The 25,651-nt window shown below is 37.8% G+C and overlaps 1 protein-coding gene across 3 annotated transcripts in view; it reads right to left on the reverse strand.

Moving 5' to 3' along the window:
* The window catches only part of LOC150081546 (seizure 6-like protein), a 207,384-nt gene that overhangs the window by 23,373 nt on the left and 158,360 nt on the right, over positions 1-25,651 (reverse strand). For 2 of the 3 annotated variants that reach the window (XM_090380086.1, XM_090380084.1), the window contains exon 2: positions 1,466-1,555. In XM_090380086.1, coding sequence (XP_090236212.1) covers positions 1,466-1,555 — 90 coding nt within the window. Of the gene's footprint in view, positions 1-1,465; positions 1,556-22,373; positions 22,519-25,651 lie in introns of those variants that run through there. The other variant, XM_090380085.1, reaches the window with a different exon arrangement.

The following is a 25,651-nucleotide window of genomic DNA, read 5'->3' on the forward strand; positions in this document are numbered from 1 at the left end:
AAATGGCCATCTACTTGAACGGATGTGGTATGATACCCATTGGCCAGGCTTCTGGTGGCGGTGTTCAGGTACGCCCAATTCTTTCCTGGGATGGTGCTTGCCTTATCATCCTCGAGAACTCTGGCAACAATTGGTTGCATTGTTGTTCACCAGATTCTTCCTGTATTGTTGACATTGTACCCAGACAACAATGGAACATTCCATTGTTGTCTGGGTACAGAGCAGGAATGGCTTGAAGAGCACTTTTTTCCCTAATTTATTTCATAATAAATCAATATTATACATTTAAGATAATAATAATACAACACATCCAGTAGAGACAATAACTAGATTTTTAATGACTAAGTAAGTTAAGACTCTACTTAACTTACTTAAGCCAGAGAAGTTGAAGTGTAAGTGATCAACTATTTATTTGGGAATTTCTTGGCGCACTGCTTTCTGATATCATCTTGTGCTGCTTCCTAATCTGTGATCTTTATATCAGATATGTTGTCTGTACAGCATACCTGATAAAAAGATACGCGTTTATTCACAGGCTGATTTGCATGTTATAAGAGCTGAAAACTTCGAATAATTCACTAGTGTGGTGCCCGGGATCAGCTAACTGATCCATTGCCTGGGATCAGCTAACTGCATTCCTACTGAAGAAGTCTTTAAAAATTCCTTTAGTTTCTGACAGGATTCGAACCCAGACTAAGCGATCAGCGTTAAAGCACAAAATTATGCAAGTCACATGTTCGGATAAGGCAAGAATAAGGCAATATTCTTGCGTAGTCTCGCGTAAATTCCTTTGATCTTATGTGGCCTTTCAGGAGTATAAACAGGCCATTTATTTATAACAGTTAAGTACAATGTAAACAATTTAGTGCTAGAATTTCGGTCACGGCGATCTGAAGCCCACCCCATGGCTTCAAGCCAAGATTGGAGTATGACGCATTTTCAGATTGTAGGTGGCTTTCCACAAGTTTTATTGAGACATCTTAGTACAGTGTTTCGAACACATGTGGCACCTTTGTCTCATAGAATCGTCGGATTTCACTCGAGCTAGGTACCTGAGGTTTTCTTGGAAAGGCGCATCAAAGGTGACAATAACTGCTGATCAATACAGGAAACTAGAAGAGCAGTCTCTCAAAAATGGACTATATCATCTGGAATGATATTATAGTCCATTTTCGCCTTGCAGAATTTATTACAAGGAGAACTGCTATTTCTGCTTTTACTAAAGGGGGACCACGTTCCCTAATATCTTGGCAAGGCAGTATAGCACCCTTCTCCTATCTCCTACAGTTAACTGAGTTAAATACTAATTTCAAAAAGAAAGTTTTAAGACAGTTTAAATACTGTATTTTTTTAAAAACTATAATTTTAATTCTTGTCTTTTAAGAATTTTTCTACTAAGATAATCCTCTCATATCTCGATTAACATCACCGCAATACCAACAACCCTTGGGTTATTAATTCTTACCAGTTGTGATAGACCGCCTCTTTGGAGGGAACTGCCTTTTCTGTTCATTGTCTTCTTTCTTACTGCTGTGCGAAGACTGCTTTCCAGGACCTATAAAAATGAAACAGGAATGTGAATGTTCCTAGGAAAAAAGTGTTTGCGAGTTAAGCAAGTGGTTTTCATTAAGGAAATAGGAGGTAATAAAAAAAAAAAAAGAAAAAATGTTCAAAGTAACCATGATGATCATCATTAGCTGATTTATCTTGACTTTAAGACAGAATAAGTCCAGAGTATTAAGATCATCATGCTCATTATTATCATTATTCTAAACCTGGACCATGGGCCCTTTCCCTCTCGTATACAACGCCTGTGACTACATCTGAAGAGACATTGCTAATATTTCTGGCACTTTTTTTCTCCACAATGAGGCCTCGCAAAGCAATTCGGTAGATTCCATTCGAAATAAATTTCCCCCAGGCAACTGTTTATTTGGGGGTCGCGCGATTTTCTTGCAACAAAATCGAGCATGATTTCGATCATTAGGCAGCCGAGGTCCAGTTTTGGCAGCCTTTACAACAATATTTAACCATAACCACGTTTTTTGGTACAGTATAAAATCAATTTTAAAAAATTTCAATTTATACTATGAAGAACTAATGCTGAAAAGTTTCACACGATTTACTGATGAATGCCATAAAAAGAACAGGTTAACACGAGGCATTGAGATACTGTAGTCAAATTCATTGTAAATTATCAAAACTGTTTTTAGATAATTAAAATCTGGGGCGGGTGGAGCACCCATCGTTTCTTGATCAAGGGAAACTTCGTAAAACCTTACTGTAGTCAAGTAAGGATGATCAACCTTTTAGAATAACAGTGTCTGCTCTCTACTGGTAAGATTAAGAAATCATCGTAACTCTTAGCCTCATTTTATTTGCGAGGCGCTTTCCCAACAAATAAAATTCGATCACGAATTAAACTGGAAAAAAATAGCGAATTAAAAAATTTAATTATCTTAATAAGGATACGCCCAGTGAATTAATGATAATTGAAAATCACGAAGCGTGCAATATATGCAAAGATGGCTCTTGCTGATACTGCACTACAATATATCTGCTACATTATTATAATTAACAGTCCTTGCTCAAATGTCATGCTAGGTGATCAATTTTAATACATCATCATTAAATTCGGAATAGATATTAAACACTGCCAGTTTATGCTATTCGCGATAACATCTATCTTAGTTGGACTACGATTATGGTATTTTGTTTAACGCGACATTCTTATAGTTATTGAAAAAAATGCTAATTATTTCACGTGGATTAGCGTACTTTTGAATAATTTGTTAGGTATGCTGGAATTATTTTGCTTTATTATGCTGTTTATTGAAATATTAATTGCTAAAAGTTAAGTTGCACAACTTAGGCTTAACTTTTCTTTATCTTATAATTATTGTTTCTTATTTTATTATAGCGTAGCGTATTTAGTACAATTTCTGCTAAACCTTTTGGATAAACATATATTGATGAGTACCATGTACTGTTAGAGCAATGACGGCGTAAAAGAACTTTCAAAAAGCTCATTCACCTCCCACCCGTTCCTGTCAGTGCAAATGCTACACGAAAGGAATATCTTTTTTGACGTCATCTGTACTTCCCTGCAGTTAAACCTTTACGATTCAGCTTGGCTATCAATAGTATGACGTTTTTAGTAACATCTCCGTTTCCACAGTCACGCTGTTTTTGAATTTCAGATCTGTGCCCTTCTTCCTGATCTCGATATTCGTCATATTTCCTGATTAATGACTCGCTGTAGGAGCTTACGTCATGCACTGAAATATCTCCTTTTTATCGATGACTCAGACGTTTTTATTACCTATGGTTTATTTATTTACTTATTTTTTAGAAGCAGTGGATCCCAACATGTGTAGTTACATGAAAACAGACAAACAGGGATGAAATTACGGTATTCCACCTTATAAAGAAACAACATTTGGCCATTGGCACTGTGCAGAATGATGCCATCAAAACAAAAATATTCTGCTTTATCATGCCAAAGTGCTCATGAAGCCTTATGCATTCAGACCAAGAACAGAAAGGAGACGATATCTCTAAACAGATCGGCATAAAAAGTTTATTTTTTTAAATGATAAGATAAAAAAGATACACAAGCTAAAATTAAATGTTGTGATTAATTTATTGTAACCAGAAAGCCTGAATATTCACACCTTATCTTTGAGTTAAAATGTCATTCATTTCTTATTAAAAAACCTTGGTTGTACTTGCTCACGTTATGTTCTCTTGGAATCTACTTTTCTTGATTCCTGTCTACTGTATCGCTGCCACTTTCATCATGTAATAATTGTTATTTAAAAACTCTTAATAAATCTTCACATTTTTTTTTTTCAAGATGGCGCTGCTTAGTGTCATTTGGCTAAAATTGTAAACAGTGCCATAGTTTAATACGTAGTTATTATTGTATTATATCTTTTAAAGCGGAAAGAAAGAATACGTTAATAAGTCGCTTTATTTGTTAAAAATAACATTTATTTTACTTTTTCCCCCCCCTCGTGACAGGTTTGTGATGATATATACTAGTATATTCAAATGTAAACCTAAGAATTTCTTTCTCCATTTTATGGCCTGACTGCAAACTTTTAAAGTAATAATTTAAATTGAACATAAAAAAAAAAAAAAAAAAAATGAGGGGAACAGAATGAATAAAAAATCTCTTTGATCTATTCGTGCGCTAACGAAATGTAAGCGGATAGACTAAAGGAATGATTTGGCTCGTAAAAGTGGAAGGAAAAAACTTTTTAAAGAAAGAGAGAGAACGTTTAGTTAAGACAAATTGGCAAGAAAACCGAAGTTCCAGATATACAGTCTTGCACGTGGATAATTAAGATCTCTATTTAGAACTCCATTTATCAAATTAACGTCTCTCGCTTGCACATAAGCAGGCCTCTGTTAGATGTCCTTGTAAATACGTGTTCAATTTTAATATGAATCCCGAATGCTTTCAACTTCAATAGCACATCGTTTACAATTACGTCATGCTTCTTACGCAACTCAAAGATGGTAGAATGTGGAGGAAAAAAATTTTCTTTTTGGGTGTTCATCCATTAAGTTGCCACTACTAGGAAATCCATCGGGGAGAAGAGCCCAGATATTTGGACTTGGAACAGGTATCCGACAAACAGCTCTACTCCACCGATCTGTCGTTTAAGCTTTTCCCAGTTATTTATAGATACCAATTAGATCGCTGTGGCACAATGTGATATACCTGAATGCAGTACAAAGCATAACAAACTGCAAATCGGAAACAACCCCACCCTTATTAAAATAAATGCTGAGTGTAACGTAACGCTATATTTATGGGGAGGGGGGATTTTACAGTTGTAGCCAGCTGTAACAGCGATGAAAAACAACAAATGCCACCAGCACTGGGGTGCTTGGTAATCGCCGGTTTGACATTACAGAACACGAAAGATGTGGCGAAATATATGGCTGTCACTTTTTAAACTCTGATTGTAGGGTGGAGTTAAATTTCATCATCAGGCAGTTGTACAACTGCCAAGTTTTGCCACGAAGTTTCTCCCCCTTACTTGGGAAATAAAACAAAGAAAAACAGCTGAACGTGCTGTCATCAGAATTACGTAAATGTCAAAGATTTGACAAGGAAATAATTTAGTGTTGGAGATTGCAGGGTTTTACACGTACACTTGTACGTTCTCTCTCTAATGATAACGTGATTGGTCTAACTTACCGACTAAATGTAAACTGTTTTTTGTTCATTATTTTCTGCGGTTATATACTGGTTGTACAGAGCGAGTCACGTTAGCTTTTACAAGCAATTTCCTCGAAAAATAGTACAGCTACACTTGCGTTAGTTTATTTGTTTTATTTGGGGGATGAGGAGAGATTGAGTCTTAAACGCAATCAGATCACGAACACGAGCAATTGAATCGTTGGTTTTTGAAGTTGAAGGTGAGGATTACCTTCGACGGCCAAGCAGACAAACTAAAATTTTGCGAATTAAGTCTTCGAACAACTCTATTTTTAACATTTTGTTAGTTTCTGCTGCACTTTCCACTAATTTGAACCAAAATTCAATGACAATTCGCAGCTGAATAAAATTTAAAATGAGACAAAACACATGAAATACCTTCTATCGAAGGTGTGTTAATTCAAATACAACTCGGAGGAAAAACAGGCAGCTCAAGGTCGCTCACTTGGTTTCCCACTCCGTACTAAGGCTATGGAATAGAAATCTTAGTGAGTGATTTTGAACTACCTGTTGTTTTCTCCTTGCTTTAACTGCAAATAAAAGGGGTTATTTAAGCGTCTAGTTGAGTTACTGAACATGTTGCGACAAGTCATAACTTGTTATGACGTCGCAATTGCATGATATAAAGTCTGTCCCTGAAACTTGTGACAAACCCAGTGTGAGGTTCCGGAGTGCATCAAGAAATGCAAGATTAAGATTTTATCCTTTACGTTTCTGGACCTCCGGTCCTGATGCAATCCGGAATCTGCTTCCCCCAGTTACGGTTCTGATGGTAATATCGTGTAGCTCTTTTGGTCACTCAATCTGCAATAAATCCTCACACCACATATAAATGAAATTTCTGTTTGGAGACCTACTTGTATTTAGTTCGGCGTAACCTACGCCAGGTTTTTACAATCGTTTCAGATTAGAATTCTGAATATACAGACTCACGAAAATTAAATTAATCAATAACAAAGAATATGCGAAATCAAAAGAAGAATGAGGATATCCAGCTCAGGACCCTGGGTGTGCCAAGCTCATACTCACCAGATGTGAGCCCCTGAAGTTGTTGACAGGACTGAGCGATTTGGGGCCCCTTTGCAGAGCGAAGCCCTGGGTTTTACACTGCGATATCCTTCCCTGAGGATCGGACGTAACCTACACAACAGCATATTTTGTTTCATGGAAACAAGCACACGAAATAACTTTCCACGGCCAGAACTGTATTTTAGATTCAGCGGTGGTGGCGCCACCTGGAAACAAGCATACAAAATAATTTTCAAAGGCTGGAACTATATTTTTGATACCGGAGGCGGTGCTACCTGGGGAATAAAAATGGTACACGATGCATGTAGAATACCCTGCATTCATTTATTATTATTTTTTTTCATCGAGAGGTCCGTACGATAATTGTAACTGCACTGTATACTTTAATTTCATTAAAAAAAATTAAGTTGTAAAAACGACAAGCTTCATTTATAGAATTTTGCATGTAAGGAAAGTAATCCGTTCCTCAATAAATTGTTTGTAACTTCTAACTTATATTTGACCTTTTTGACCGCGAAATTGGATTAAGTTCGATGGACAATTATCCGTTTTTCCTCATCAGTACATAAAGTAAAAGAGTCCAACCTTTTTGAGCAAATGGCCAAAATAATTTATGTCAATGTTTATATTTACAAATTAAATATGAAAATGTAACAATTATTAAGCCACGCTAATAAATATTCTTATCATATGTTTATAAGAATATCGTTATAAACACAGGAAGACACATAAAACATCAGAAGGAGGTAATTCATTTGTTGATTGGCAGACCCCAGGGTTTCCCCCATTAGCCGAATAAGGAGGTAATACAGAAAAATCGATTACTAAAACAGGTATTAATATTTTCAAATGTCAATGTCAAACTATTTTTTGTTACAGGTTAATTTTAAACGCGAGCGACTCATAACACTTACAGCTGATTGCATAGCAAAGGAAGTTTATGGGCTTTTTTCCACTCCGTGTCTGAGTTAGGCGCGGATAGCTGATGGAAAAGACCCAGCTCGAGTCCGGTCGATTTGAGGAATTTCACAACGACTGAGTTAGTCGGTCTCAGGTGAAGCCAGCAAGTTTTTTTTTTCATCCCGGAAACTTGGGTTTTTCGTCCAGCAAACAGAAAATCAACCACAGAACACATGCAACTTACAGACAGTATACACTGGGCAATATGGCCTTAGTCTCTGATGGTCCTAAAACCCTATTACAACGACTTGTCATTAATACTTCCAGTGTTATTTTATGCATATCAAACAACGCGAGTCACTTATGATAACAGTTTGAAAATTAATAACACCTGACATATATGGTCTCGGATAGTCCTGCTAGAATTAAGATTTATCCAGAACGATGACTAATTCAATAAGTTAGAAGTGAAATCATTGGTGGCATTTAAATAATCAATTTTAATTTCATTTGCTTGTCAATGGAAAATTCAATTGAATTTTTATGTGTTATCACCAAAACGATAATTTATTATTAGTCTCCATTTGGTATTAAAGAGCTCTTTTTCATTCCATTTGGGATACTTCGCTTTCTGATAAAATTCAAATACAAAGAATTAGTTTGCGAATATCTTGCAATGATAAAAAACAAAATTCGTCGATCAACGTTGGGAAAAACCGGAAGGATAAGAGAAGAGGGAAATGGTTGGAAACCTAAAGATATAAAGGAATTTGGACAGCTGGAATATTAGGAATTCGCTGCTGATATCATTCATCGAAGATAATATGCTTCTTCTGTGACTCAGAAGCCAGGATTTTCTTTTTGCATCAGACTGGATTTTCTGGAGTTTTTAATTAGAGAAAATAAATATACACTAGCATTACAAAAAACGAGAATTTTTAGACGGAAAATTTGGATAGAGGCTATTCGATATCGAGCTTATTTCATTATGAAAATTGTTCCCTTCATTTATTTTATCTAACCACACCAATCAGGTAGCTCGTAATTTGGAATTCCCAATAAGTGACTCGCGTTAACAGGACTACAGGGCACAATGACATTTGACCTTTTAATCAATCGTGATATTTATATAAGGTAACACTGTTGATGTAGCCTTCAACTATCACCCGTGGTAACTGTAAACAAATCTTGCAGGCAGAGAAAACAGCGACAGATCAATGGTAACAAAAATTTGTCTTGTTATTTGATAAGTTATCATGAAATAAACGTTGACAACCATATGAAGGACAGACACTGTTAGTAGAAACTGGAATTATCCTTGTTAACAACCTTTATTAGAAGACGAACATGTACTACTCAGATTTCAAAACTTAATTACAGTATACGAATAAACGTCAAACTCCAGATTTATATAGCAAATAATATTTGCAACTGCTACTTCTACTGATAGATGGCGCCACCATCAACGGTAAATTTGATTGTAATTCTCATTCGATTTATTTTTAAATGACAAACATTTATAATCACTGTAATAAGATAGTATTCTCTTTTATTCGTATATTTATTTAGTATAATTATTAAAGAAGAACAGTACCGGCAATTTTCTTTTCTTTTTTTATCTGCAGTTGGCTAATAAGCACCACACAATATGATCTATGTACTCTTTTACTTTTAAATTCGATTTTCAAATCTCAAAAAGAAATTCCCTTTATTTTTCTCTCTGTCTGTCTGACCCTATCTATCTATATGTCCATGTGTTTGTTTATAATCCGGTATGACCACCAACTAAGAGAAGTTTACAATAAATCATGAATACAATCTTTAATCTCGTACACTGGTGTGCAAAATTTAAGGACCAGTCAAGTTTTCACCTGTAGCTTCTCATAGGAGTGGCCTGGATATTGGAAGAGCATACCAAAGGAACCTCGTGAGGTACAGAAATGATGAAAGAAACAACACCGACAACATAACGAAAACAAAACGGTACAGAGGGACTTTATTCAAAAATGGCAACATAGCACTGGCTGCCATGATACAGATGCATCACTGCAAAGATGGAACAAAGGGAAGAGGTGGTCCTCAGTAGGAGATATGGCCACCCCTAATGTCGATGCAGGCTTTGCAAAGCCTGTCCATACTTAGAATAATGTTGTTAAGTTCTTGCGGTAACATCGTCTATATTATTTTGCGCAGCAAAAGCATCAGGCTTCCTTGCACCATATGGCTGATAATGATAATGATATTTCTCTGTCAGCGCTATCTTCAGCTGGTGAACATTTTCTGGTGGGTGTGGACGTGCCGCTAGGCGTCTCCCCAGAGCGTCCCATATGTGTTCCGTGGGACTTAGATAGATGGAACGGGCAGGCCAATCCATACGAACTGTATCCTCACTTTTCAAAAGCTGGATGTATACCCCTACACCTAGAGATAATAAGCAGAGGATTGCATCAACGGTTGAACAAGAGTATTCCCACCGAAACAGCAGGCATCACCCTTAACCTTGATAACAACCCCAAACAGGAAAGGAAGAGACTCTCTGAAATTATGTACAGGACCTGGCAAGAGACATGGGACGCCACCAACAAAGGATTAATAACCAAGATGTTCATTCCCTCTGTGAACCTCATCAGTCCAAAGCCTCTTCCCTGGTACTCACCAGGCCTCCATACTACATTTCTATTGGCAGACCACGGACCCTTTAAAGCGAAGCTAACATCCCTAGGCACTGAAGATGATCCACTGTGTCACTGCGGGGCTAAAGAAACGTTGGATCATGTAATGTATGATTGCCATGAATATGACGAGTTCCGGCTATGGTTTGCCACAAAAATCCAAGAAAATCCCCGGCATTGTGAGCACCTGATTATAATGGACGAGCAGCGCTATGCCACCTTTACCGAGTTTGCGCAGTCTGTCTTCACTACTAGACGGGTTAGGCACCCAAACACTACCCATTGAAGATCAAAGTAAGAAACTTCCTGGCAATTTCCAAGCAAATGGAAATGTATTTTAATTTGATGCTCAGGAGCAGCCACAAGGAAAGAGGAGCTTCACAACGTCTAATATCTTTTCTGATCCAAATCTTTTTTTTGTTTTTTTTAGATTTTTTTAACATTTTATATTTGTTATATATTTTCATTTTTCCTTTATTTATCCAATTTTTTGTTTTACTTTTTTCTTTATTTTTTAAAATTTTGAATATTTTTATTTATATGTGTTTATTTTTATTCCTTACAATCAGTAGTCAAGGCATGACATTTCCCCACGGTTATATATTTCAATCAACCGAGTCAATGACCCTTTTTGGATTTGAGATATTGGAATTTGTACTGTTCACGAATGCTGTTTAATTTTACATAAATTTCTCTTTTCTGCTTTTGTAAAACAGCTACAAAAGTAGTGTATGTATTGGGATATCTGCAGTTAAAATTGGCACTCACTCAATTAGAAATGAAACGGCTGGAATGTGTTTTAGTAAGGTCAGCAGAAGTTTCTGCCCACGTTTCAAGAAGGAAATTTAATTCTTCAACGGTAAGCGTATCTATGAGGTATTTGTAGAACTTGGTCACTTTGACGTTGTCTGGTTTCATTTCAGTTAATTCAAAACTAAAGAGGTCGTCTATCAAGAGCAATGGACCCTAAGATACCACAGCATAGGGAACCACAAAATCTTCGATTCATTTACATTAGCACAAAACTAAACATTTGAGTTATTTATAGCTTTTCCTATGCACACTTGACCAAAGATTCGCTATCAACTGAATTTACTACCTTCATCACTATATATACACACAAGGACTCAGCTATAAGAGGAACTCATGCGCTTTTAGGGGAGTCTTCATCTGCTCGTAACACGACGTACTAAATTATATGGACGTTTTTGTCAATCTCAAAATGGACTTCATTCGGATCGGTTGTGTATCAGCACTCTGCAAAAATGAAATCATGGAAGAGAAACTGTCGATAGATCCATCCAATACTCAGAAGCGTTCTAAGTATTTTTTTTCCATATAAAATTCAATGAACACAAAGTATCCAAAAACATTCTTTTCATATCATTGCATGTCAAGACGAAGTTTTGATAAGTTCTTGGTATTTCTCAACATTAAGGATTAAGGTACAAGCTAGCAGTGCCCTTGCCCTGTTATTCTTTAAGGGGCGCCAAAAAATCTGTCTGCCCAGGGCGCAGAAATACCTTGGTCCCAGACTGCGAGGAGGGGTCAGTTTATGAGAAGTATCAGTCCAAAAATGAATGCCCTGTTGTTGTCCATGTACTGGTATTCAGTTGGCCGTCCATCCTGTTTCAGTTCAAAGTCTGGCAACTGTGAGTGTTTAAACCTCTGCATTAAGTAGGCAATTAAAATAACGACTTAACTCACTTTTAATTAATTAAATTCCTTGATTAAAGCGGTAAAATTTTAAATATCACATTCAAAATAACGAATTCTTAATCGCTGTTTCACTCAAAGCAACTTGATCACGAAATGGAAACTTAATCTGCGCCTTTCCTAAAAAAAATACTCGCTGAGCTGTATTGTGCTCTTAATAGTCTTCCGTGTGTAATGCAATATAATAAAGCATGAGTGTACTCCACTTTTATTTTTAAAATTCGTTTTAATTGACATTTCCGCTATCTAACACCCTCTCGGTCTCGTTTATGTCAGTTAACCGAGACTGTAGTGGATGAATTATCATTCAAACGCCGTGCGAACGACCTTAAGTCCACAGATGGTAGATAATGGTAGATTTTCTAATTGCGTTATATGCTAATCAGGTTGCGGTTGTGTCACTGGTCCGGAAAAGAAGAACGGTGGCACGTGCAGTTAATAAACGCAGTTATGTTAACAGATGTAATATGATGCCATCACAAGTTAGAGAATATTCAGGTAATGGACCCGTATAATGTTATTTTCTCTTCAGTCATTCCTCCGCAATATATGATCCATCTAGTATCATAATGACTCTCGGTACGTGAAGAACGATGGGACAATGCCGATTTACTCTTATATGAAAACTTCCATTTCCAAACTCAAAATTTCACACTTTTTTCTTTGTAAGGTTTTCTTCTTTGCACATTTGCCATGGCTTTCACGTTACAAAAACCATTAAGCATCTGTAAACTGAATACTGCTGAGATAGTGTCACAAATGAAGTTTTCTTGGTGGAAGGATCAGCGCTATCGTATTTTCCAGAAATTTCCGATTCGGAATTTCAGAAGAAGCACGAGTTTGCTTGCCACAACTCAACAGACTGACCTTCGCATTAATGGCAGTGCCTGAAATGTATAATGCAAGCTATATAGTGAGTAACATTATTTGAAGATATTAATTGGATTCGCATTATTCATCTACCATCTGTAACCATACTTTTGGGCGTGACATTTTGCAATGCCGCTCGTATAGTCCATAATCGATGCAGTTGGAGGAATTTGTTGGTGGCCACAACAGCTCCTCAGGGAACTATGTGACTGGTAGAAGAAGATCTGTAACCATACTATTGTACCAGCTTTTCTAATGTCACTGTAGAATCTGTAGCAGGAAGCGTGAATACATCCGGTTGCCATGCTGATATTCTCTAAGGGACACGTGCTTATTGAAATTATATGAAGTTGGGAGGATTGTGCTGTCCTTTCATACGTTTATGCGCTCAATAGGATTTAAAAATATCTTAAATTGACTTCATATACATTTATAATCGGGGAACCTATTTAACCGAGAGTGGTATATTATTTTTATTGTCTTCTAAATTAATTCTCAATTTATTAAAATTTTTATTTAATTTTATGTTAAATTGTGCTTGTAAAATTTTCAGATGAGTTTGGACTGATTAAAAAGAGACTGATTAATTAATAAATCAGTCTCTTTTTATGTCTCCCACTTTTACAGATTTTTAGATGAGCCACCAACCTACTACGTAAACACTAAAATATGCAGAACAGAACGTAATAATATGCAGAACAGAACGTCATAAAAATGCAGTGTCACTATTTGTCAGAAATGCAAGCTGAACATGTAGTTTAATGAGATTAGTTGAAATCGAGAGATGAAGTTTGTTAGTTAGTTAATTAATTTTAAATCAACTGAAAGAGAAAGAATATCTTAATAGACAGATCTGTCAAGAATTCAAATGAGTTAATTCGAGTATATTTTAGCAGCAGAAAATTCTAAGTAGGTTGAAAATCTGGTATCAAAGTTGGGAGAGCAAAATCGATGAATCATGCAAAATGAATATCGCTACTGAATGAATTAATGAATTAAATGAATGAAAAGGGGGATTAGTCGAACTATATGGCTTGGTTTTAAAGGTCCAATGTCAATTTTTGGGAGTGCTATGTTTATACTATGAGTGAACGATTATTTTGTTGTTTCTTATGCTAAAATGCCCAATGTCTAGCTCCACAGAAGAGACTTAGACATTGTCCGTTTTAGCAAAAGAAATATACAACAAAATGATAATTGAATCATGCACAAAGCAGCAAAAAAAACAAAACAAAACATAATGCTTTAAGTGATTTTATCTTCTAAAAAAATCATTTGGGGGGAACAAAAAGCACTTTTCTGGACAAAAATGGATATTTTATTGGGTTTTTCCCAACAAGATATCCATTTTTGGTCTTCTGTTAGACAAAATCTGTCTAACAGAAGACCAAAATTTATTTGACCAATTTGATTACTGTCTAACAGAAGACCTTTTTGGTCTTCTGTTATACAGATTTTGCAGTTTTGTTTCGCGTAGAATTTAATGATTTTCCACGTGCCGGGTCCATGCTCTTAAATTATTTTTCAAAGTCCGTTACGCAAAGAAATATGGCAGCCTATCACAGTACGTGATTAGATCACTATGTCTGCACTCTAATGAGATTCACCTATTGAACCCTGTTTTTTTTCTAAAGGCAACCATTCCGCATCGTATTACAGAGCAGCGAACAATTAAGGTTTCTTTAAGGTTTCTAATCAAGTCTGCAGAAATGGAAAAGTGCGAAGGACATATCTTTTGGGGTGAACCCAGAAGCAAGATGCATTCGCTAAGTGGAACGAGCAACGTAGGACATTTTAAAAGCCACACTTAATGAGATTTTTAAACACAAACATCTGTTTTGTGAATTTGTGTTATTTGGGCTGCTTCGGCGCTCTCGTATCAAATTAAAACTCCACGGAGCTGCTCAAACTGCATCGCTCATGAAGTAACCGGAGAAGTGCGCAGAATTAATTGAGAAATTAAAATTCACCAGAGCTGCACATTAAACTTGAAAAAAAAGGACAGCCATCTTAATGACCTCTTCGCGAGGAAGGGAGGGTGGGATGAAGAACGCTACAGTGCATTTGAGGGTATTCTTCCGATTAGGACCGAGTTCACTCCTGCATTCTAATTCCGTTTCCAGAGAGAAATTAATGAAATTTCCTCTGTTGCCATTAGTGATCGTTTGTACTCTGTCTGCTGTGGACTCATTAAAGTCAAGCGAATAAAATAAACTGCCAAAAACTATCGCCTTCTCTTATCGGCTGGCCATCGTGGGTTGCCCAATTGGTATAATCGCCATCCTCTCCCCAACCAGGTAGGAAAGACCAGAGTTCGAATCCCATCAATGACGCGAGGAATTTTTAGGGTTTTTTCATAACGTGGCTGAGTTAGTCAGTCTTAGGCAAGGGTAGCATGGTTTATTCTCCGGAAACTGGGTTTTTCGTACAGAAAACAACCAATAGACAGCTGAACACAAGCAATTTACAGATATATTATATACGTGCAATATGGCCTAAGTTGCTGATGCCCGTAAAACTCTACAACATTTTATTGGGCAAGAAATTGGCTGTTATGCAATGTCATGTTACAGCATACAAATACATCACAATGTAACAAAGCGTTAATAAATATCTGCATGATTTGTAGATCGGAATCAGTCTTCATTTCAAAATCATTCCGTTCGAATAATTTCAAAAATCTTATCTAGATGTAAGGATAAATCAAATTAAAAAGAGATTTCTTTTACCTGGAGATAAATTATACGTAGCAACAGACGGAAGTGTGTGTGTGTTGTTTACTGACAAAGCTACTAAGGCTATGAGGAGTCAGTATATTGTCAGTAAACTGGGTGTATTCGTTTCCTCCTTGCTGGAATAAAAACAAGAGCTTTCCGGGAAGAAAAACCTTCGCTTGAAACCAACTAACTTGGCCACGTGAAAAAAGCCATAAAAATTCCTCGTGTCGTTGGCGGGAGTCGAACTTAGGCCTTTTTCATGCCGTGTGGATTGGACGATGATTATATTCATTGCGCTACCTGAGAGGGCCAGGTGTAAGTATGGTTACCTTGTTGGCTTGTTTAGAATAAGCACCAAGGTAGTTAAGGCCATGAGGTGTCAGGATATCGTGGTTGTAAGTTTTCGGAATAAAACTGTGCAATCATTGCTGGGGACCAATTAACTCGGACACACCGTGAGAAAAAAAAAGTTATGTTCCTTCCTTCCTTCCTATAAAAATTCTTTCTGTTTCGAAGGGATTCAAAACTAGAAATTCTGCTCACGACGTGGAGGATACCGGTCGTAATGAATGTATCAACAAAGAGATAAGAAACTGTGTGTGTGATCATGCTGGTCACGGCAGTCGTTGGAAATTTTCAGTTTCAAGATATTCCTCCATCACTTGAACTCTATGTGCAGCGGCATTGTGGTGCATGAAAAGAAATTCTGGACCAACCGTACCCTTAAAAGGTCCCACATAGGGTTCGAGGATCTGTTCTCTGTAATTCTGCGGTATGCCTATCAAAAACATAAAGAGGGGTACTGCCGTTAATCATTGTTCCGCCCCATACGAGAACAGAACACTGTCTCCACCGTAAAGTCCGTAAGTGTCCCTTTCACTGATGTTGGAGGGATGGTACCACATTCCTCATTGTCTCCAAATGAAATGACATCTAGAATATGTTTGTAGGCTAAAACAGGACTCATCAGAGAACAGAACTGTACCCCATTTGTCAGGGTTCCAAGTCACATGTCCATGGCACCAGTTTCGACGAGCTCTGTGGTGGTTTGGAGTTAATGGGATACATACCACTGGATTCCTTGCGTAGAGTTCACTTGGATCGAGCCTTCTTAACACAGTCCTTTGGAAATTTTTTCACCTGTGGCTGCAGCAACCTCAAGAGACAGTTAATGACAGGACATCGTAGGGTTTCGCTTTGCTTAGAGTCAAATAGTGGTCTGTACTGGTTGACGTAGCCATCGGGCGACATTGGCCAACTCCTCTTGTAATGGTACCTGATCTCTGAAACTGCTTCTATAAAAAACTATTATATTAGAGTCACCTGGAAATTTCCTTTCGACTACCCATGTGTATTATCTGTAAATTGCATCTGCTCTCTGGTCGATTTTCCTTCTTTGCTGGACGAAAAACCTCAGTTTTTCTAAGTAAAAATCTTGCTAGCTACGCCTAACTAACTCAGCCACGGAGTAAAAAAAGCCCATAAAAGTTCCTCGAGTCATCGACGGGATTCGAACCCAGGCCTTTAACCTGCTTCTATAGTGCATGACCCACTATGCCAACGTGCTACCTCTGCCTGCGACTGCCTGTGTACTGCTGTGCCTCAATGTGATCTGCGATGTGCTTTCAAAACGAAAACCAAGCTTTATTACTGAAGATTGCGTATGTGCCATTTATTTTATAAGACAATGTACTCCTACACACAGAGAAATATTCTACAGCAACTCAACCTCCCAGTGATTCTGCTGGGAAGGGCTCAGCCATCTGGCGTACAATTTGAACCTGTCGCCTTACGACTTCCATGGTTTTGGAAAACTGAAACGTGATCTAGCAGGAAATAAAAAATAAATAAATAAATTTTCTGTTTATACTCCGGCACGACAACCAAGTCAGTAGAGTTTACAATATATCGTCAATACAAATATTTATCGTATTTAGTAGTCAAGGGCTTGAACCCCGGTCCACTCAAGGAACGCGTGCTATGCACTCTCGCTCCTGACCACTGGGCTACGTCAGGCAAATAGATTCCAATAGATAATAACTTAAAGGACGTTGTTATGTAAAGTGCCTGAAGCAACCGAATGACTTTTATAACTCTAGAAAACAATTTTCTGGATAAGACGGATAGGCTGTCGATTGATTGTTGAAGGGTTTTAGGCGCATCAGCGACTTAGACCATATTGCTCCTAAGATACCTGTCTGTAAATTGTGTGCGTCCTGTGGCCTATTTTGCCTGTTTGCTGGACAAAAAAACCCGAGATTAAGGAAGTAAACGCCATGGCAAAAAATACAAAAATAAAACAAATAAATAAAATAAAATAAAATAAAAAAAGCCACAGAAATAGTGTTCATTCATTCATGGCAATAAAAGCAGCTGCAGTTGTTTGTTACACAGGCTAAATTCCTCTACATTTCAAAGTGCATCATTTATTTTCAAACAAAATGACGTATTTTACTTAGCAGCTATTAGCAATATTATTATATTTATCGGTGTTTTTCTCTTTGTAACAAAAATCTCATTTCGGTGTTATTGACCTAAACTGCAAAATAACTTTCACGTTACTCATAGTCATTCTTGGAAGAAGATTTTCCAGTTATTCGGAGTGTGCAAAAACATTTCTGAACTTCTGCACGCAATGAAGTAACTGGAATCCACTCCAGCGAACCAAAAGAAGAAGAAGAGGTAACATTCGTGATCTGTCCTACTAAAAAGTTTTGGGGCTAAAAGGCCATTCACCCCTGTTAGTTAGAGATATGGCTGCTGTCAAAGAAAAGGGTGGAGTCGCGTGTCCAAACGTGTGCTTACAGCATGAGGTAAATGGAAGGCTATTATTTAATTAGAACTCAAACCAACTTTCTAACACATGGTGGAATTTATTTTTTTTGAGAAATGCCTACGGATAAGTGGAACACACGCTCTCACGAATAGAGGGTGGACGAGTTAGACTAGCGTGCGAAAAAAGAGTGTGTTTTCAAGAAGAAACTTTTCAAATATTCAAGGCGAGGTCTGCCAACAGCAGTAACGCACCACATTTATCCCAGCGGCCCCTCCCTCGCTTCGTACCCATAATCCAGTGAGGTGGGCAAGCCTGACCTAAATGACTACACTAAAGCTCATCAGTATTACTGTTTCGTGCTGGTTAGGAGGAAAGCGTATCAAGACAGCCAGTTATTACGAAATCAATACAGTTTTCTGAAATCTCCACCTATATTTAGCCACTCAGCGAGGTCACATAGCAGTTTAAGTAGCTCGTGTACCATAAAGCCTCTAGAAGAATGGAGTAGCTAATTAAAAGATAGTTGTGTGTGTTTAGAAGAACATGAAACAGTTAAAGAGATTGTCATGTGCGTCACGAACACAAAGTGTTTCAAAATATTGTTGGTGTTGGTAGAAAATAGGAGTCCTCGTCTAAAGCAGTCAACTCGTACATCTCACAACAAAAGGGAGCGTCAGCCGTGTGACTCTACAAAGCCTACAAGGCTTTGTATCTAAATCTTTACAAATTCTCTACAAAGCCTTGTAGGCTTTGTAGAGTCACACGGCTGTGCTGCAATAAATCTAGCATGCAGTAAAGATTTATCTTTAATTCATAATGTTATAACATATTTCCGTTGGTGTACTAAAAACATTGAGTTCGTGAGAAGCTGCGATCCTTTAAACCTCCCTTGCACGGTGGCAGGAAGATTAGTGAGAAACCATCTGGTGAGTATGGGCTTGGCACACCCAGGGTCCTGAGCTGGATATCACCATTCTTCTCTTTCTTGGTGATTCCCTTCTACCTCTCTCTCTTTGGGTAATTCAGAATTTTTTTTTTTTTTGCCTGGTGCAGCATAAGCCTCAGGCTTCCTTGCACCATATGGCTAATAATAATAATAATAATAATAATAACTGCTAAGTCGGCATCCTTCAGAAAAATAGATTTCTTTCTCACTGTACTCTGGCCACGAAACCACTGATTCCCCATCTCACTGACCACCACGATGAAAGAGATAACGCAGTTACCTAGAGATGCCTGTCGTATCAAAAGCTCTTTGTTCTCCTTGAACTTGTTATCCTTCTACAGAAGCGTGTTGGATTGCATTAAGACAGTGACGATACAGTGAAGCAATAATAAATGGGGGAGTGTCACTGGATTGCCGTAAGCCATGATGAAATTAGATATATGAAAGTCTGGAAAGAAAATTAGGTGCAGACAAGTTAAACAAATATAACTTTTCTGGCCTTCACCAGTTCATCTGCTTTTCTATTATTTGGGAACTAAAGAGCTCTGAGAATTGAGTTTCTGAAGATGTGGCAAAAGTTTATAATGACAGTAAGCCAATTGCTCTGGAAATTAATGCTCACATAATTAACAAAAAAAAAGAAAAAAGAAACTTACTCGACAAAATGCGCTCTGTTCTTTACTTGGATCCCGGATCCGAAATGCTAGCTGATAATATTTCATGGTTGCATCCCATTTGTAGAAGCATTATTTTTTAACTAACTAATCGTCAAAAGATTGAAAGGGGTGCCATAGTATTCTATCGGCTGAATTTTATTAATTGTGTGAAAGGCATTACTTGTAACTTGACCAAACGTCACTCACAGGGACACTAAACTCCACGATGATAAGCAAAAATTAGTTTATTGGAACTTAAAGCAATTTAAAATAAAAGGGGAATTTCCATTAATCACATAATTTTGCCTAAAAATAGAATACGTTTCAAATTCACTTTGGATTTCGTAGGCTTCGAGAGTTGGAAACGAATTCCAAAAGGAATTCGAAACTTCCATCTATTTAGGACTATATTATCTGGTTAATTGAAAATTCTTTTAAGTTCCAATAAACTATAAAAACACGAGTCGGCTTGGCGCGAAGGACTATGGGAAATATGTGGTTGAGCTTGAAAAATTCTTAAATTTTGGAGTAATCTCCGCAAACTGAAGGATATCTCAGTTAGATATAAAGCAGACCACTTTTAGGACTGCTACTTTTGATTGACCTAGATCAGGAGTGGCCAACCTAATTTGTGATGCGATCTACTTTTTTCCTTCAAAATGTGCGGCGATCTACCATCTCAAAAATTTCATTGGCAAGGTGCACAAATCGAGGGATGACTGTATATTTAAAATTCGTCGTGATCGACCGAAATTAAATCCGCGATCGACTCGTTGGCCACCCCTGACCTAGATCATTGGCTGTTCATCCTAAAGTAAGACGATTCGAAACTCCAATCTTCCTTTTCAGTTACATTAGCAATAGACGCATATTCGTCCAGTCTGAACTACAAAAAATCACTAAATCTGTTAATGCAAGCTGCCCTCAGGAGTCGGTTTTGGAGCCACCCAGTTGGAATATTTTCTTCGACTGTGACTCTCTAAAACTCTTCTTAAAACAGCCATAATTTTCTTATGCGGATTACATTCTTTTTTCTACATACATACAGAAACCCAACACCACTAGCATGACTGGCTTAGCACAATGGAACAGTGGATACGAAGGACACCTTAGGAACAGAAACCGTTAGACATATGACCACAATCTGTCTTTCACAATACAATCATTAGCTCATTCCGACGACATGCCAACTCCTAAGACTTTTCAAATGTGGACGAAGATGAAAATATGTCATCTTGCGAAGATGATGAAGAAACGTTGACAAGGAAGAACATATGACAATCAAAAAGAGTCATCTCATTTGATTATTCAAGTGAAAGACTAAATATCATGAATCAAGGCTTACATCTTTCTGAGAATCAAGCTGAACTAATGGGTTACAGATTACAGGGATTGAATTTACATGCACAATCTCATCTGGATGTTGTAGCCGCTGAATTTAATACATCTTTTCTCTATGACAGGAGACCTTACTTTCTATAGTGACATTGGTCATTTAATGGATACTCATGTCACAAACAAAACCCTGAAGAATAGAGACTTTTAATAAACTATTCGAAATGTAGTTTAAAGACCGTATTGTTGCATATTGAAACTTCAAAAAAAAATTGGGAATAACTGAAAATTTTTTTGTCATCTGAAAGTGACTTCAACGTTGCTTCAAAATTTTGTTTCCTGTTTAAACGAGACAGCAAAGCAAGGGGTTTCCCATTTATAATGTCAAGGACAGGTCATCTCGAACAGTGCATATGACAGAAAAAGACTTAATCCCCCCCTCTCCCCCAACTTCATTGCAAATAAGGCTTAGCGAAAAACTTCCTAAAAGCTCTGGGCAAAGAAGGGCACAGTTTACAATACGGGAAGCAAACATTTTATGAACTCAGCGACCCGTTTGTCCAAAGATAAAGAGAGAATATTTACTGGTCCACAAATAAATATCTTAAATGCCTTCAAGGTACTCTGCCAAAACATTTTTGAAAATAAAAGATCAGCACACAAAGAACTTGTTGACCAACTCCTGCAAGTGTTAGGTGAAATCACTCTTTAGAATCCCCTGAGTAAAATAACTCTCATTCATTCCGTCGTTTAGTTTTGAATAAGAGGAAGGGGTAGGTAACACTGGGGCTCGACTTTCTTGGAAGAATAGATGATACTAAACCCATAACGCACTGTCGGTATATCGCACGTATACTTATGGGATGAAAACCCGAGTTTCCGGAAGGAATACTTCGCTCGACATTATCAACTCGGCTGCTATATGAAAAGGCATCTACCGTCTCTTCAGTTTAGCAAAGGGAATCGAACTCAGACATTTTCAGGTGCATGACAAGCAGCAGAACTCACCATCACTGAAGAACTACTAAGAACTGGTAAATCTTCATTCCCGGATTTCATTAATCTGTCTACATTTAAACGAATTTTTGGAAACCGAATCTTACTTTGAAGAGAAATTAAGAAACCGATGAACATCTTTACATTTACGGTTTGCTTCTTCATTAAGATACACAATCCTCCAGACTGTTCCAAAAATCATTTATTGCACTGTCAGTACACCATCTAGAGAGAGACGACATACAAACAGAGAAAGAGCAGCAGATGTAGGTGTATGGCTGTGTAGATGTTTGCTATTGTTGCCAGAAGTTCAATAATGTTTGCTACGCTGTACCTACCTTGTGGTACCAGACACATGCGGAGTCTGTCAATTGCCAGACATTAATCGTTCTCTGCTGACTCGGGGCTATACATAGGTGGTCACTGGGGGAATACTTTAATAGCGGTAAGAAAGGCCATTCTGACGTAAGCTCCAATTTAAAAGAAAAAGGAAAGAAGAAAGTTGGCACGCGCACATACATACTCACCTTTGCTGTCAGCTGATCGCCCTTTCGTCATGTTTTCAAGTTCGGTCAGAACTAACAGATGTCGAGCATCGTCACATCGTACAGTTTTCGGGACACTTGTGCTGGTGAAACATTGCGACCTGTCACTGTATCAGTGCTACGGCGATGACCACAACACTCGGTGTGTGCTCTCCCGTAGCCACGAGCTCACATACCTTCTGGCGGAATCGATTTGTTTCGACAGCGGACGTCGTTCCTTAGCAACGTTATACGTGAAGAACACGGACCACGGGCAGCAGGTAGGAGTTCACCCGCTGCCTCGTAGGAAACGTCCCTCCCCCTCCACGCCATCCTGATAATACGTTCACGATACACTCGTCGTGCATAAAACATGCATCCTCACTACATCACTGCGTTTCTTTAAACGCTTCGTTTGTCCTAATGCGCGAGGAACAAAAGGTTACTTTTTATCATTTATTAGTCGAGTGAGGATCGAAAGGTCAAAGTCACGAAGTCAATCGAACGGGAAGAGGGAGTTAGTTGAGTAATTCGTAGTACATATGAGCCAAGAATTGGGTCGATCAATTCAATTGACCATTTTTTATTCAATAGCGAGGATTGCCGTACAAAGAGGATTTCGATTTTTTGTTCCCACTCCACGAGCAGATGTGTTAACTAATAGCATTATGGCTATCACCAGAATTTGTTCTTTTTTCGGTTAGACATTTGCTTGTCCATCCACAGGTGGATGAACACGGTTTCTGTAGTGGTTTGGTTTGATTCCACACTCCTTTTAATAGTGTTTATTCCTGGAACACGAAGGTTCATTACGATTCTAGCGTTGTGATATGGCACATTATCCTGTTGGTAGAACCCACTGGCAGCCGGATACACGGCAACCATAATCGATGCGCCTGGTCGAAAACAATTTCCAGATAACACCTGTGGCATCCAAATGTTATCCACTGGTAACAAGGTGACCAATACGCACCATGAAAGCGCTCCCCACACCATTACACAATCGCCAGCAGTCCTCATTACTAACACCTGGTAGCAGGATCGATGTACTCATGCTGCCTTCGATGTTCTGGTCTTCCCATCAGCGTGAAATAGCAGGAACCGGAATTCGTCAGATCAAGCAACGTTTTTCTAATCCCCTAACTATCCAGTGTTGCGTTCCTGGGCCAACTTGAACTTGTACCTTCTTGGTTTTTTGTACGCAGGAGTGGAATCCGGTTCGGTCGCCACTGCAGTACCCTATTCAAACAAGATACGATGAGTTGCGACTTCTGAAATGCCTCTTTAGTTACTACCGTTGTACTGAGTTATTATTTGACTGAGTAGAGGAGTAACTAATAAAGTGGCCAGTCAGTGTACATTTCCATTAATTTGTAGTCGGGCACATAGTTGTTGCAAAGTATAATTCTTGGAAAATAGTTTTCCAAGAATGCCAATAGAATGCCAAACTTTAAAGAACACAGTTCTTTAAAGTTTGGCATTCGACAGAAGACAGATCTAGTCTTAAATCTCATTCTTCATCAATCTTTTAGGATCTTTAGTCTTTAATCTGTAAATCTCGATTTATTATTGCAATATTATATTTGCAAAAGTACAATAAATTGATATAATATTTTTAAGCCTCTTTATTATCAACAAGGTCTCAAACGCCATCGACGTAACGCAAAATATGAGGGAGAACACTGATATTCTCATGCGCAGTGGGGTCAACACCGAATACCATCCAGAGACGGAGCTTAACGGCACAGATTTCGCACAGAAGTCCTTCGTAGACTGTGAATGCGTTTATTATACTGTCAAACTTGAGGATGGCAAGCACTTACTGGGTCAAGGGTTAAGGCTCATTAATGAGTATGTATTTATTTATTACTCTGTGTTATTTTTGCTTTGCTACTGATATGTAGTCTGCCCTGTAAAGTTCACAGCCATTAATAAGGAGTTTGAATTGCATCTGAAACGAATGAAATATTTTTTTGCTTGAGTTCTTAATTATTTTCAAAGATTACTATAAGATAATATAAATTATTATTTATTTTATTTTATTTATATCAATTTACACCATTACTAGTTTTTCACTTAGACAACCACTTGGCTGGGCGGTGTATATTACGCTAGCAAATTAACAACAAAGTGGTCACAGAGTTATTACAGATTGCTAATAGGCAGGGTCATACTTAGCTAATTTAGAACTCGCGAACTTAGATGATGCGATATTGCGTCTCCCAGCAACGCAATTCGCCCATGTTTTGGCATGGTTCTGACATTAGCATTAGTAGCTTCTGTGTCGCCTGATAATTTATATGCATCCCATGTATTTTTCTTCTCTGCCACGAGTCTCATTAGTTCATCTGACATCCATTTAGGCCTAAACCTTGAACAATATTTCTTAGTGGGCATGAAAAGACTAGTAGCTTTTATGATTAATTCCTTGAATGCTTCCTATTTAGAATTTGCTGATGGTAACATCATCATTTGGTTTCACTGTACAGAATTTAAAAACTGTCTGAGTCACTTTTACGAAAGCCTTTCCTTTACCCTTGATGGTAGTGACACTTTAAGTATAACTACCATCAAATAAATACACTGTGATTACTACCACCTGGTGGTTCCTTTATCTGCAGGCTGGTAAGTTAAAATCCCCCATTATAAGACATTCTGATTTACTGGCCCACTCTATTTCTCTGTACAGTTGTTTGTTGTATTCATCAGAGTCATTAGGCCTACAACACACTCCTCTCATTTTTGCTTTTCCAGAACTTATGCCATACCAAACTGACTGAACATTGCTCTGGCCACCCATGTGAACTGCCTTAGATTTTAAGTGCTTCTTAACTAAGAGCATAACCCCTTCCCCTCCTAACCTGTCTGTCCTTTCTGTACACATTGTACTTCCCATATTCAAATTCTGCATCCCTTATATCTGAGTGACATCCCGTTTCTGATATCCCAAAAAATGTCCGCATTTGATATCTTGACCAGCACTTCAAATGCATCAAATTGATTTACTATACTCCTAGCATTGGTGTACATGCAAGTATACATGCACCTGTCCGTACCCTTAGTTACCATGTTGACATTTGGCGGCTTGTTAATAACTTCCGTAAATTAAATAAATAAAAGGGAAAACTAGTGAACTATAACCTATCACTATAATGAAAGCTCAAAATCGTGCTTGTATAAAGTAACACATCAGGAGAATCAGACCATTTAAGTATACTGGTCGGTTCTGTTTATACTTATTATCAAACATAAATGGTTAAGTTTTGTTCTACAAGCTGAAT

The sequence above is a fragment of the Mastigoproctus giganteus genome, chromosome 8, assembly GCF_048544385.1.
Source record: "Mastigoproctus giganteus isolate SK-2022 chromosome 8, ASM4854438v1, whole genome shotgun sequence".
Classification (NCBI taxonomy): Eukaryota; Metazoa; Arthropoda; class Arachnida; order Uropygi; family Thelyphonidae; genus Mastigoproctus; species Mastigoproctus giganteus.